Source organism: Staurois parvus, unplaced genomic scaffold (genome assembly GCF_062004578.1).
Source record: "Staurois parvus isolate SC_StPar_1 unplaced genomic scaffold, SC_StPar_1.0 ptg000374l, whole genome shotgun sequence".
NCBI lineage: Eukaryota > Metazoa > Chordata > Amphibia > Anura > Ranidae > Staurois > Staurois parvus.
In genome coordinates this window covers 1,207,389-1,221,497 of record NW_028318170.1, presented here as the reverse complement: position 1 = coordinate 1,221,497, position 14,109 = coordinate 1,207,389, and the positions used below count along the sequence as shown (strand labels likewise).

The window sequence follows — 14,109 nt, the reverse complement described above, 5'->3', positions numbered from 1 at the left end:
TACTGACTGCCCATCACATTTCTTGAGGTGCTAAAATGCCAGGCAGTACAAACACCCCCAAATGACCCCTTTTCAGAAAGTAGACACCCCAAGATATTTGCTGAGAGGCATGTTGAGTCCATGGAAGATATCATTTTTTCCACAAGTTTTTGGAAAATTAAAATTTTTCTACTTTTTACACAAAGTTGTCACTTAACTGATATATTAAGAACATTATATTAATAGATAAGAATTGTGCTGTGCTGCCCCTAGTGACCAAAATATAAACTAATAATAAATAAATCCCCCCTGAGCATCAAACACAATGTGTAAATGAATGAATCTGTGAAACAAATCAGTCAATAGTAAATAAGAAAACTGTCTGAGCCACTAAACCCAAATGATATGTGAAACATAATAAACACCCGGCCGAGCTATAATAAACACCAGGCCGAGCTATAATAAATGAGGAAGTGTTGGCCATGAAGTGGAGGGACAAGAGAGATGTTTATGTCCTGTCCACCATCCACAATGACTACTCGGTGGAAATTCTTGGAAAGACGCGGTCCCATCCAATAACCTGAATGCATCCACGATTATAGTCAGTTCATGGGGGGGGGGGGGGGGATTTAAATGATCAGATTCTACAGCCCCATTTTTCAGCAAGAAAGTCCCTCTTCTGGTATGACAAAGTGGCAGTTTATTTTTCCCATTCGGCCATTTGCAATGCGTTTGTCATCTACCAAAAGTCAATGGAAAGACCCACCACCTTCCTCAGATATATAGAAGAAATGATCACTGCCCTGATCTACCAGCAAGGATCCCCCCAGAAAACATTCGCTCTGATTGTGTGAGCAGACTTCACCAGCAACATTTACCAGAAAACATTCCACCCGCAGAATCAGGAAGAAGACGCCAAACAAAAGTTGGGTATGCAACAGAAGAGGAGTTAGGAGACCCCAGTGTTCATTGTCCCCAATGTCCCTCCCAACCGGGCTTATACATCGGAGATTGCTTCCGACAATATCACACGTCACTAAAATATTAGTTCCCCTTATTTTTACCATCCTGCCATTGCCTAGTTTCTAAAATCCATGCAGATCATTTGTCTGCAGCCTTGATAGACCATCCCTCTGCCTTCCACATTGACTGACCCTGGCCTGGTCACTGACTATGCCTCTGCCTGCCATCTGCATTGTTTCTAAACCACGTTTCTGCCTTCCACCTGCACTGACCTCGGCCTGTTAATGGACCATGTTTTTGCCTGCCGCTTGAACTGATGTTTTGCCCTACTACTGTAGTAGTGGGTACAAGATAACTCCGGGGTCCCACATATGTGAGGGGCTTCAGAGTAGAGAGAACCAGTTTTTGGTTGTCACCGGTGATAGGACTGATGTCTGTCTGTAGCCAACCTGTCCTCGCTCCTCTTTAGCACCGGATCCGGGGAGATAAAGCCATTGACACAGAAGTGTTGTAAGCCGTATTTCTGAAGTGTAATCCGATGTGTTCGGGGTAATATACAGAAACAAAATAGACGTCTCTTAGTCAGGATATCCAACAAAGCATTACACTCTTATCAGTATAGTTACGTGAAAACAAACTACAGAAGCTGAGGGGCCCCATATAAGATATTTCCGTTTACACAGAAATGAGAGCAAATTCCTGAGAATCAAAACTTAAGCTGTTCCATATCTAACATGGAGGCATTATATAGAATGGATTCCAGTTTAAATATACATCTCCTTATAACCGGGCTTGTAATTCCCATCAGGGTCTGTTAGTCCTGAGGCTTCGAAGTGATTGGTTGTGATAAAGCCTCTACCTCTGTGGCCAGGTCTTACCTGACTGAGGCCTTAAGAATGATGTTCCTTCCTGCTGCCTGAACCAATACTGTGCTGCCTGTATGGACCCAGGACTTTTTATAGACCATGCTCCTGCCTGCTACCTGAACCAGTAATTTGGCTGTGCTGACCATATCTCTGCCTGCTGCCTGTATGGACCCAGGACTTTTTATAGACCATGTTCCTTGCCTGCTACCTGAACCAGTAATTTGGCTGTGCTGACCATATCTCTACCTGCTGCCTGTAATGGATTTTTTTTGGACTATGTTCTGCCTGCTGCCTGGACACCAAGTCACAAACTATCTTGCCACTGCTCCCCATGTAGTCTGGGCATCCTGGGGTCTCTGTGACAATCTTTTCCCTCGTAATTCTGAAAATGACATGTATAGCCTGTTGCCATCTCACAGGTCTTCTACATATTGGAAGCATCTGTGGACCAACATGGCTGCTATTTATTTATTTTAGTAATGTCCATCTTGAGGGTTAGGCCTAAAAAAAAATGTAAGCTTGGAAACCGTAATAGGTTTTCATGCTAATCATCTGGCAAGGTTTGAATTTGAGTCGGCAGCGATGTACTGGTCAGCATATAAATTTCTTTGGTCCACAATTCATCCATACAGATCTTCTGGGATTAAAACACCAAAAATCAAGGGGAGAAGTTACATTTACTGTTTCTACCTGAATTCCGGGTTGAGCATTGAATGGGGGAAGTACGGGGGCTGCAGAATTTGTGGGCTGCTAGTCAGGATTTGCAAGCACATCTGGAAGGACACTAGGGGCTCTACGGGCCTGTGTGCAAATTCTTGGTGGTTGCGGGACAATACTTGCGCTTGCCACCGCACCAGCTTGTACTGCACTTATGGGACTCACCAGGTCACCAAGTCATACTGCAGTGCTGGTATGTAAAAGACCAGGATGTACTAGGTCGCTGGTGCTCGCCAGTCCACCAAAAGGTAAAGCGGCACTAGTACCTGTTCTCTTCTGCATATGAGAGTGCAACTCTAACACCTCAGCAACCTCGGAACGGGTCGGGTATGCCTGACCTTAGCAGGGACCTCTACTCCATCATCTGAGCTGTCAGGGTGCTGCTGCTTTCCACAGGTTCATATTCTGAGGTGGATTCTGGCAATGAGATTTCCCCTTCGCTCTCACGTGACATCCTCAGAATCCTGTATGCCTATTCACTAGAGTACCTTTCTTTGGACATTTTGGCCACTAAACTTATAGGTACCTAGTGTGACTCATGGGAAAAAGAGCACCTGGCTGCCAGGGACTGCTTGAACCACTACAAATAATATTTACCTGCTAGTGCTAGTAGAGATCAGGCCTGATCTTGCTAACGCTGCAGTTTTTTGTAATGTAAGTGACAGTGCATCTGTGTGCTCCAGGTAAACAACAGGTTAAATGTGATAGTGATAGTGTGGAGGGCAATCTGATGCTATCTGGGAAGGACATGAGCTAACGCTATCTGTAGTCACCCGTGACACTAATACAGTGATCAGGAAAATTCTGTACACTGTAATAATGACTCTGGTGACAGAGCAGTAAAAGGGTTACCTGGGGGGGGGGGGGGATAATGGGGATAAAATGTGTCTAACTATGTGTCTGAGTGTAAAGTGTGCTGCTGTGACTCAGATCTGCTCTCTTCTCTCTCTGGAACAGAAAAGGTCTCCAGCAGAGAAGATTGGGTTAGTTCCTGTGTCTGTGTTCTGTAGACACCGGCACAGGATGAGATCTGATTGGCCAAACCTCATTGTCCTGGATCTGGTGACTGATCGGTGCAGTACCTAATCACAGCACCACCAGCCTGGGAACACGCAGGGAGCGCGGATCACGTGTATACATGTGATTTTGTGCCGGGTGGGCAGTAAAGCTACAGGAGGCGGTCACCAAGTGAATAACAACATAAAACATTTATATTTTAGGTATAAGGAGTCTCACTTCTAGCGCTGCACAGTTATCTTTCTATCTATTTGGTGTATTCTGGGATACTGGAGCCTCCGCTGTGTCTCACCCAATACCCAGGTAACACGTAATAAATGATTTACTAACACACCATAAATGCCCTCGGGGCTGATAAAGAAGAACTTTGCTCTTTCCCCTCCCCCCATTCCCCCTGCTTACCTGTTACTGTGTTCTGCCCAGTAACCATACTCACCTAGCCAGTGGATCCAGCATTGAGCTGCTGGGATCCTCCTCTCTGCAGCCGCTGCACGGGTTCAGCACCGCCATGTTGCCTCTAACAGATGATGGCTCTTCCAGGAGCTGGTAGGCCACCCCTCCCCCTTACTGAATGGGATTGCACATCATATATCCCAGGAGGCATCGGGGCAGACCGCCATTGACCTAGACTTATTCCAGAAGTCAGGGAGGGGGGTGGCCGACCATATGTAACCAAACAAACAAAATCTGATATAGATGCAGAGGGGGGATGGGGAGGAGGAAAGTATCATGGGAGGGTGAAGCCCCAATGCTACTGCTCCTGTGTGAACAGCTCTGTGTGGTACCATTGTAATATTCATGGAAGGCAATGATGGGCAGTTATGAGGATTTAGAAATGCTGAATAAATGGCACATAAACACAAGGTATTGGCACACATGTGAACGAGACCTTGCTGACCCCTGTAGCTACAGACACCATGGATCAATTCATCCTCATTTTTCACATAATATCCAGTGGGGTCCTTCAGGTGGGTTTCAGTAATCTGCTCCCCCCTCTCCTCTCACTCCTCTGAGTCGATCAGTTGTGAGTGGAAATTACAGCTTGAGCTACTGAGCTCTGGAAATAACATGGTTTGTACAGTGATCCAGGAAGGACAGGCGGGCAAACATGTGGAAATGTGATTTCAGCTCCACCTGCTGGCTTGAAATGTAAATACAAATTATTTATATACAATATTTCATATTTACAAAAGGCCGTCCCATCACCAATGCAACTCATACTCCCGAAATGTCATCTGTCATTGTCTTCCTTCTGCAGGATAGTAATTGTTCAATCCTGGAAAGTTACCCATCCCCCATCACTACAAGAAATGATGAACATCCCTAACTCCCATCCCCTTTATGAGTCCTTGTCTGCCATACAAAGTCCCCAGGCTTCCTCTGTCCTGACTCTGGGCAGTGAGTGCCCATCCCCCCTCTCTGCTCCTGGTGGGGGTTCTGTTCAGGTATGAAGGTGGTATCCTATGGACATCACCCCCCCGGAGTCCCTCCACAACCACATATTATACTATGTAGAGCTGGGCAGTCGGCTTCATCTTCTTGTATTTTGTTCCTTTCTGTTTGGTTTCCTCATTATAAACGATTTCTCCATAAAATGAGTAGAGCTCTCCTCTGGTGAGGATCGTCCTCCTTATATTCTCCATCTGGAGGGTTTGGACAATTTTTGAATTCCAGGTTTTCTGGGTGAAATCAACAAGAAAGTGGACTTTGTGTGTCATGTCTGTCTGTGCTATGAATTCTATCTGCAGATGTGTGACTTCACCAAAGACTTCTGGATCATCTCCTGACCAAGTTCCCCCTGAGTCCCCCTATGTCAGGCCTTGTCTGCTCCTGTTCAGTATCTGCTCATCATTTCTCTGTGTGATCTCAGTAATGATATGGGAGACATTCTACTCCAGAGACAAGCTTCCTACAGAGTGAATGGACTGCTGGAGAGATTTACACCCCTCCCCCTTCCATGGATCATCAGAAGGGGATTTACTGACTTTTCTCCTTTGATGATGGGACCCCATTATCTTCTTCCTTCTTTCTTTTCTATGAGTTTTATGATGACCATACCCTAAGAGTTGTTGGTTCTTTCCCTAATATACTCTCATGTGTCTGTATTTGTCTCTGCAGGTTGGATGGATGTGATCTGACTTCCTCCTGCTGTGATGTTCTCCGCTCCATTCTTGTCACTAACCAATCCCTCACCATCCTGGATTTATCACGTAATTATCTCCAAGACTCTGGAATGAGACTTCTGTGTGAGGGACTCCGACATCCTGGCTGTACTCTGCAGGAGATGAGGTGAGAATTCTACTATAAATGATCTCCAATTCTGCAGGACTCTGATATATATCTTCTATGTGAGGGACTCCGAGATCCAGGAGACGAGGGGGGAATTCTACTATAAATGATCTCATATTCTGCAGGACTCTGATATAAATCTTCTATATGAGGGACTCTGAGATCCAGGAGATGAGGGGGGAATTCTACTATAAATGATCTCATATTCTGCTGGATTTTGGGATAAAACCTTTTGTGGGGGATCCAGACACGTTCCCTAGAACATCAAATGTGTACTGACTAGTAGGGATGAGTGACTCTGCTCGGGTTCAATACCCTGCTGGGTCGTGATAAGTCCAATTGAAGGGGGAAGAGTGAGCACCCCCAAACCATACTAGGCCACATGCCTTCAACCAGGGGGTGCTTTTTGGCAAGGGAGCTTCCCTCCAAAGCCCATTGTCTTCATGTTGATGGAGACAAGGGCCTCTTCCCCACAACTCTTGCCCATTGGTTGTGGAGGGGGCCTATAGAAATCTGGAAGTCCTTTAACAAAGGGGCTCCCAGGTCCCGCCCTCCATGTGATTGAGTATGGGGTTCAGAGTAATAATACTGTAATATTAATTTTCAATATCTACATTTTAATTCAGTCTCCAGTAAGTTCTGATATATGTCTGGCCAGGATATGTGTTCCCTCTACTTGGATGTGAATGGGAGAAGGTTTTGAGCTGAGTAGTAACAGATGTGAATTATTTGTGTCTGGAGTCGGGTAATTACAGAAGGCAAAGTCTAGCTTACTGAAGTTTATGTTTTCTTAAAGCAGACCTATGTGATGTATACTTTGTTATGATTTCATCTAATGAGTCTGAGAGTTTACATTGTAATCCAGAAGTCACAGTTGTTCAGACAGCTGTATTCTACTATGTAACATATGACTCCAGTTTTACTGCCTACCGAGTTACTTGGTAATCATGTTAATTAGTCTAGTTGAAGCTACCAAGAACACATTACAGGAGCTTAAGTTACAGTGGGAGGTGAAAAGAAAAGGAGTTAATGAGCCCCCAAATTTGAAACAAAAGACTGTGGGAGGGCGTGGTTTCTGGAGCCATTTTAAGCACATGCTTACACATAGGACACTCACCTGCACACAAAGGACACTCACCTGCACACAATTGACACTCACACTTACACAAAGGACACTCACACTTCCACAAAGGACTCTCACCTGCACACAAAGGACACTCACCTGCACACAAAGGACACTCACACTTCCACAAAGGACACTCACCTGCACACAAAGGACACTCACCTGCACACAAAGGACACTCACCTGCACACAAAGGACTCTCACCTGCACACATGCTTTAACACAAAGAAACTATATATTTTGCTTTCATTCAAGGAACAAACAACATATATTCTTTATTTTTATTTTATTTTATTTTAAGCTACATTTCTTTTTGTATTTGAAATTGTTACTTTTGTAGTGACTTTGTATCTTTTGTGTGTGATCACATAAAGTCACACTGTTTTTTTCTTAACTGGCTCTGAAAAGGATTTATTCCTACAATCACCTACAGACACAGGAATACTAATAGAGTTTTTTTTTCACAATTAAATAAAAATATCAGTTTGGTCCCACATGATTAAAAAAACTACTGCCTGTAGCAATCATGCACACCGCGATGGACACGGTCATCCATCTTGTTAAGAATCTTCCATGTTATAACATCTCCCTCCCAAAACAGGCTTCCTCCTCCAATTTCCCCCACTCCCTCAGGAATGTGGTCGGTGTGTGTGTGCAGAGATCACAGGCAACACTCATTGGGAAGGCATCATGGCTATAGACCTCACTAGCTAGGTGCCCCCCTTGTCTATGAAACTCTTGCTAGAGGAGGGCTTTTAGAGCCATAAACCAAGTCCTTCACTGAGTTCAAAGACATTCAAGATCAGTCGTACACCAGACACCACATTCAACATCCATTTTCCCCTATGATTACATATCTTGGATTATGAAAGACTTACACAAACATGGAGCACATATTCGGACGGCTCACTTTCAGCCCAGTCTCCTGGTATATTACACCCCCAATCTGACATACACAGGAGAGCAGAAAATGATATCTCCTTAACCATTCAAGCAGTTATCTCAGAAACAATTGAGTCCTGTCCATGATACTTTTTTTTATTTGCACTAACATACGTTTTAGCAGAATGTTAGAAGAGATGAGAAAAAAAAGGCTAAAGATAAGATACAGCAAAAGCAGAGGGGGGGGGGCACTCACACAGAGGGGGTTAAGTTAGAGCTGATAGTCATAAAACTGTTGGATAATGAGTGAGGAATCCCATGTCCAAATTCAGGCCGTTATCTCTTGTGTCAAATAGAATTATCATTCTTAGTTCAAAAGTTTTTCTTTCCTGAATTAAATTTCCTTTAAGAACTAAAACATTGAGGTCTCCCATTGTGTGGTCTGGTTGTGTGAAGTGCCCAACAGGTGTGCAGAGGTCATCTTCTTTATGTTCCTTGATGGTACGTCTGTGCAGATTCATCCTTGTTTGCACCTTCTGTCCTGTTTCACCAACATAAGATCCTTTGTCACATTTTCTGCACTGGATAAGGTACACAACATTACTGGAGGTGCAGCTGTATGATCCGGAGATATTGAAGATCCCTTTTGAGTGTCTGACACTTTTTGATGGATTGTGTCAGGGATCCCGGGTCCTCAGCGGCGCGCGCATGCGCAGACCGCTGATCCGTCCCAGCCGGCGAGTGCAGAGTCCTCGGCAATCGCGGCGGCCGCGCATGTGCAGTAGCGATCGCGGCCGCACCAATGGGAAAGCAGGGCGCTCTATTTAAAGCTGCCCTGTGCATCTCCAGGTTGCCGCAAGGTCTTGTTCCTGTCCTGTAAGTACGCTTCCTTGTTGCCAAACTCTGCCTGTTCTGTTTATGCTGACCTTCTCCTGCTCTGACCCCGGCTCGTTCCTGACCATCCCTCTGCCTGACCCTCTGTACCACGCTGCCCGCTACCTGCTGAACCTGGCTTGTGACCCCGACCATTCTCCGCTTACTCCCCCTGTACCACGTTGCCCGCACAATACCGACCCGGCTAGTCTGACCTCGCCTACTCCTGATAGTTGCCCATCCATCCCGCTCGGATCGGGATCTGTCATCCCATCCATCCCGCTCAGATCGGGATCTGTCATCCCCTTCACAGCAGGCTCAACCCGGGCGCATACCCTCAGCGGGACCCCCCTCTGCCACCGCCGGGGGTGCCCAGGGACGCGACCTGGTTTCAGTCTTGCACCAAGTCCATCCCCACCATCAGGGGCCCTGGTGAAAAGGTAGACTGGGACTTAGACTCCGCGTCCTGGGAAACCCCGTGCCGTGGACCACTAGAGATCCCGTTGGGCGGAGCCTGACAGTACCTTGCGGCCATGACTGAGCCTGGAAGGGGAACTTCCCCTCTGGACGACATCTGCCAACAGATGGAGACCCTTACACTGGGAATTAGGGGCCTACAGGAAGGTTATACGGTATTGGACAGTCGCATGCAGACCTTAGCTACCTCTACCAGGGGGTCTGGGGAACCCACTAGGGAGACTCCGGGGTTGTTTCCCGCACCAGAACCCCGTGTCCCCACACCGGAATGATTTTCCGGAGACCGAAGTAGATTCAGGGCCTTTTGTAACTCCTGTCAGCTATACTTTGACCTCCAGCCTCGGACCTTTTCCTCCGAATCGGTGAGGGTAGGGTTCATTATTTCCCTACTACAGGGGGGACCCCAAGACTGGGCCCACCGGCTCCTAGAGAAGCGAGACCCACTGTTGAAATCAGTGACGGTACTTTTTGAGGCTATGGCCCTCTTGTATGACGACCCGCTGCGCACCGCAACGGCCGAGAGGGCCCTATATACACTCAGGCAGGGTCACCGGACAGTGGAGGACTATGCCGCCGAATTCAGGCGTTGGCATAGTGACAGCCAATGGAACGAGGCGGCTCTGCACCATCAGTTCCGCGTAGGGTTAGCTGAATCCCTGAAGGACGAATTGGCCCGAATAGACATACCTAGCACTTTGGAGGCCTTGATAGCTTTGACTATTCGAATTGACCGCCGGTTGCGGGAGCGCAGGCAGGAAAGGTGCAACCAAGGACAAGGACCAACTGGAACACCCCCTCAGGCCTCAACCCAGTTACAGCCGGCAAGCCAGAATCAGGATGCTATGGATACACCCGAGACCGGGCCATCGGGAAGATTCCGGCCAACACTTACGCCTGAGGAACGCCAGAGGCGCCTTACCAACCATCTCTGCCTCTACTGTGGGGGAGCAGGCCATGTGGTACGTACCTGTCCAGCCAAGAGGGGTAAGTGTTCCGCTGTTTTCTCTACGGTCACTTCTAACAGTGTTGGCAACACTAGTTATCTAGCGGTACCTGTGTCACTTCAGCTGCCGGGGAGAACAGTGGTGACCACAGCTATTGTGGATTCCGGGGCGTGTAGTTGCTTCATAGATTTAGACTTTGCAGTTCAGCAACAAATTCCCCTACAAACCAAGGAGGTGGGATTGAATTCTTTTTCTAGCAGATGGATCACGTATTAAGTCAGGGGTGGTGGACCACGAGACCCCACCTATCCGTACTACCGTATCGACCCATCATGAAGAACTCCTTCGGTTAGACGCCATAGCATCCCCACTATTTCCAATTATTCTGGGGCTCCCGTGGTTACGAGCCCATAATCCCCAGGTGGACTGGAAGTCGGGTTCTATGCAGTTCCTCTCCCCATACTGCCAGCAGCATTGCCTCCCTAAGATCTCCCCGATTCCACCGACTTTGTTGTGTCTAGAGACAGATGCGGAGCTGGCGCAAGTCATTCCGTCAGTCTACCATAGTTTTCTGGATGTGTTTAGCAAGCGGGGGGCGGACACTCTCCCCCCACACCGAGCTTATGACTGCCCAATTGATCTCCTCCCGGGGTCGGAAATCCCATTTGGGCGGATATTCCCCTTGTCCGAGCGGGAGTTAGGGGTACTAAAAGAATATATCGACGAAAACCTCCATAAGGGGTTTATTAGACCCTCCACGTCATCAGCCGGGGCGGGCATTTTCTTTGTGGAAAAAAAGGACAAGTCCCTCCGGCCCTGCGTAGATTACCGGGACTTGAATAAGGTCACAGTAAAGAACCGTTACCCGCTACCACTAGTCCCCGAGCTTTTTCAGAGGCTGAAGTCAGCATCTGTCTTCACTAAACTAGACTTGAGAGGTGCCTATAATTTAGTTCGTATCAGAGAGGGGGACGAGTGGAAGACAGCATTCCGTACCAGATTCGGACACTTTGAATATTTGGTTATGCCCTTCGGCCTATGCAACGCCCCTGCCACCTTCCAGCATTTCATAAACGATGTGTTCAGGGACTACCTAGATATCTTCGTCATCATATACCTGGACGATATCCTTGTCTTTTCCCCAACCTTGGAGGACCATAGAGGTCACGTGAGGCGCGTGTTAGAACGGCTCCGCCAACACAGCTTATATGCCAAGGCAGACAAGTGCTGCTTTGAACAGAGTAGCATTTTGTTTCTGGGTCTAACCATCTCTCCCACGGGAATAGCCAAGGATCCCCAAAAGGTCTCGGCCATTTTAGATTGGCCAGCCCCCACCGATAAGAAAGCGGTCCAACACTTCATCGGCTTCGCAAACTTCTATAGAAAGTTCATTAAGAACTTTTCGGGCCTAGTGTCCCCTATCACCCAGCTGACCAGGCAGGGGGTTCGCTTCCAATGGACACCTGAGGCACAGAAGGCTTTCGAAGCCTTAAAGGAATTGTTTACGGCAGCTCCTATTCTGAGCCACCCTGATTCATCCTTGCCATATATCTTGGAGGTGGACGCTTCCGAGAATGCGGTCGGGGCGATCCTGTCCCAGAGGAAGGGCATCAAAGAACTCATGCACCCGGTGGCTTTCTTCTCCAGGAAACTAACTCCTGCGGAAAGGAATTATGATATTGGGGATCGGGAGCTCTTGGCGATTAAGGTGGCACTAGAGGAATGGAGATACTTGTTAGAGGGGGCGGTACACCCAATATTGATTTTTACGGATCATAAGAACCTAGAATATCTGAGGACAGCTAAACGTCTGAGGCCACGTCAAGCCAGGTGGGCGCTGTTCTTTTCACGGTTCTTTTTCCATATAACCTATAGGCCAGGGTCTAAGAACACAAAACCAGATGCGCTCTCCCGCATGTTTGGGGATCCCGAAGAGAATCCCAAGCCAGACACTATCCTGTCCCCAGGAAATTTCTTAGTTCTCCAATCGGAGCTCCATTCTCAACTGCAGACCGCGTCCGTAGGAATGCAAGGTCCACCTGGTGTCCCCTTACTAAATAGGGAAGGACTTTTTTGGAAGGAGGATCAGATTGTGGTCCCTGAGGAGGCCCGTACATTGGTGTTAGGATACTGCCACGATCACCCACTGGCCGGGCACTTTGGGGTACGTAAGACCTTGGAGCTGCTGCAGCGTACTTTCTGGTGGCCTAATATGGCCAGAGAGTGCGAAACCTACATTAAGACCTGTCCCGTTTGTCAGAGAAACAAACCCACTAGGAATAAAGCTTGGGGTCTCTTGCGCCCATTACCCATACCCGACAGGCCATGGACCATGATTTCCATTGACTTTATCGTGGAACTTCCACCCTCTCAGGACCACACAGCAATCTTCGTGATTGTAGACCGCCTGTCCAAGATGGCCCATTTTGTACCTCTAAAGGACACACCTATGGCCCTTGAGACAGCACGTTTGTTTATTAAGGAAGTGGTAAGGCTCCACGGAATTCCCAGGGACATTGTATCTGACAGAGGGGTTCAGTTTACATCCAGGTTCTGGAAAGCTCTATGTGAAACCCTGGGAATTAAGTTATCGTTCTCCTCAGCTTATCACCCACAGACCAATGGCCAGACGGAGCGTACAAACCAGACCCTAGAGCAGTACCTCAGGTGCTATACCACCTTCCTCCAAGATGACTGGGTTACTCTCCTGCTGCTTGCGGAATTCGCATATAATAATGCAAGTCACTCTGCTACTAGACAGTCCCCGTTTTTCGCGAACTATGGGTTCCACCCTGTATTCCTGCCAGATCTAATCCCGGAGGTCGCAGTTCCAGCCACGCAGGATATGTTGACCTTTCTGTCAACCAATAGCAAGGTATTGCAGGAAGCAATGGCAAAGGCCCAGGATGACAATAAGAGGGCATTTGATAGGAAAAGAAGAGGGGAATTGAGTTTGCGGCCAGAGGACCAGGTTTGGTTGTCCACCGCAAATTTAAAAATGTCCTGCCCTTCGAAGAAATTGGCTCCCAAGTTCTTGGGGCCTTTCCGGGTCAAACGTAAGATCAACGAGGTGGCATACGAGCTGGCACTGCCCGAATCTATGAAGGTTCATCCGGTCTTCCATGTGTCCCTGTTGAAACCAGCAACTCCAGACCCCTTCCCGGATCGAAGGTCTAAACCACCGGAGGCAGTAGACGTGGATGGGGAGGAGGAATTTGAAGTTGAAGCTATCTTAGATTGCAGGAAGAGGGGAGGCCAAACTCAGTTTCTGGTTAAATGGAAAGGATACGGGGCGGAGGAAAATTCATGGGAGCCGGCCCAAAATGTGCACGCCCCAAGGCTTGTGCGGGAATTTTTTCGGAACCGGCCGTTGAGTAGGGGTCGGTTGGGCATCCGGAGGTTGCCCGTAGGGGGGGGGTAATGTCAGGGATCCCGGGTCCTCGGTGGCGTGCGCATGCGCAGACCGCCGATCCATCCCAGCCGGCGAGTGCAGAGTCCTCGGCAATCGCGGCGGCCGCGCATATGCGCAGTAGCGATCGCGGCCGCACCAATGGGAAAGCAGGGCGCTCTATTTAAAGCTGCCCTGTGCATCTCCAGGTTGCCGCAAGGTCTTGTTCCTGTCCTGTAAGTACGCTTCCTTGTTGCCAAACTTTGCCTATTCTGTTTATGCTGACCTTCTCCTGCTCTGACCCCGGCTCGTTCCTGACCATCCCTCTGCCTGACCCTCTGTACCACGCTGCCCGCTACCTGCTGAACCTGGCTTGTGACCCCGACCATTCTCCGCTTACTCCCCCTATACCACGCTGCCCGCACAATACCGACCCGGCTAGTCTGACCTTGCCTACTCCTGATAGTTTCCCATCCATCCCGCTCGGATCGGGATCTGTCATCCCATCCATCCCGCTCGGATCAGGATCTGTCATCCCCTTCACAGCAGGCTCAACCCGGGCACATACCCTCAGCGGGACCCCTCTGCCAC

General features: G+C 48.2%; 1 protein-coding gene across 1 annotated transcript in view; it reads left to right on the top strand.

Moving 5' to 3' along the window:
• Window positions 1-4,353: 4,353 nt before the first annotated feature.
• The window catches only part of LOC149456154 (NACHT, LRR and PYD domains-containing protein 3-like), a 61,827-nt gene continuing 52,071 nt past the window's right edge, over window positions 4,354-14,109 (top strand). Inside the window, exons 1-2 of the mRNA XM_089685370.1 lie at window positions 4,354-4,406; window positions 5,661-5,831. Coding sequence (XP_089541496.1) covers window positions 4,354-4,406; window positions 5,661-5,831 — 224 coding nt within the window. The remainder of the gene's footprint in view (window positions 4,407-5,660; window positions 5,832-14,109) is intronic.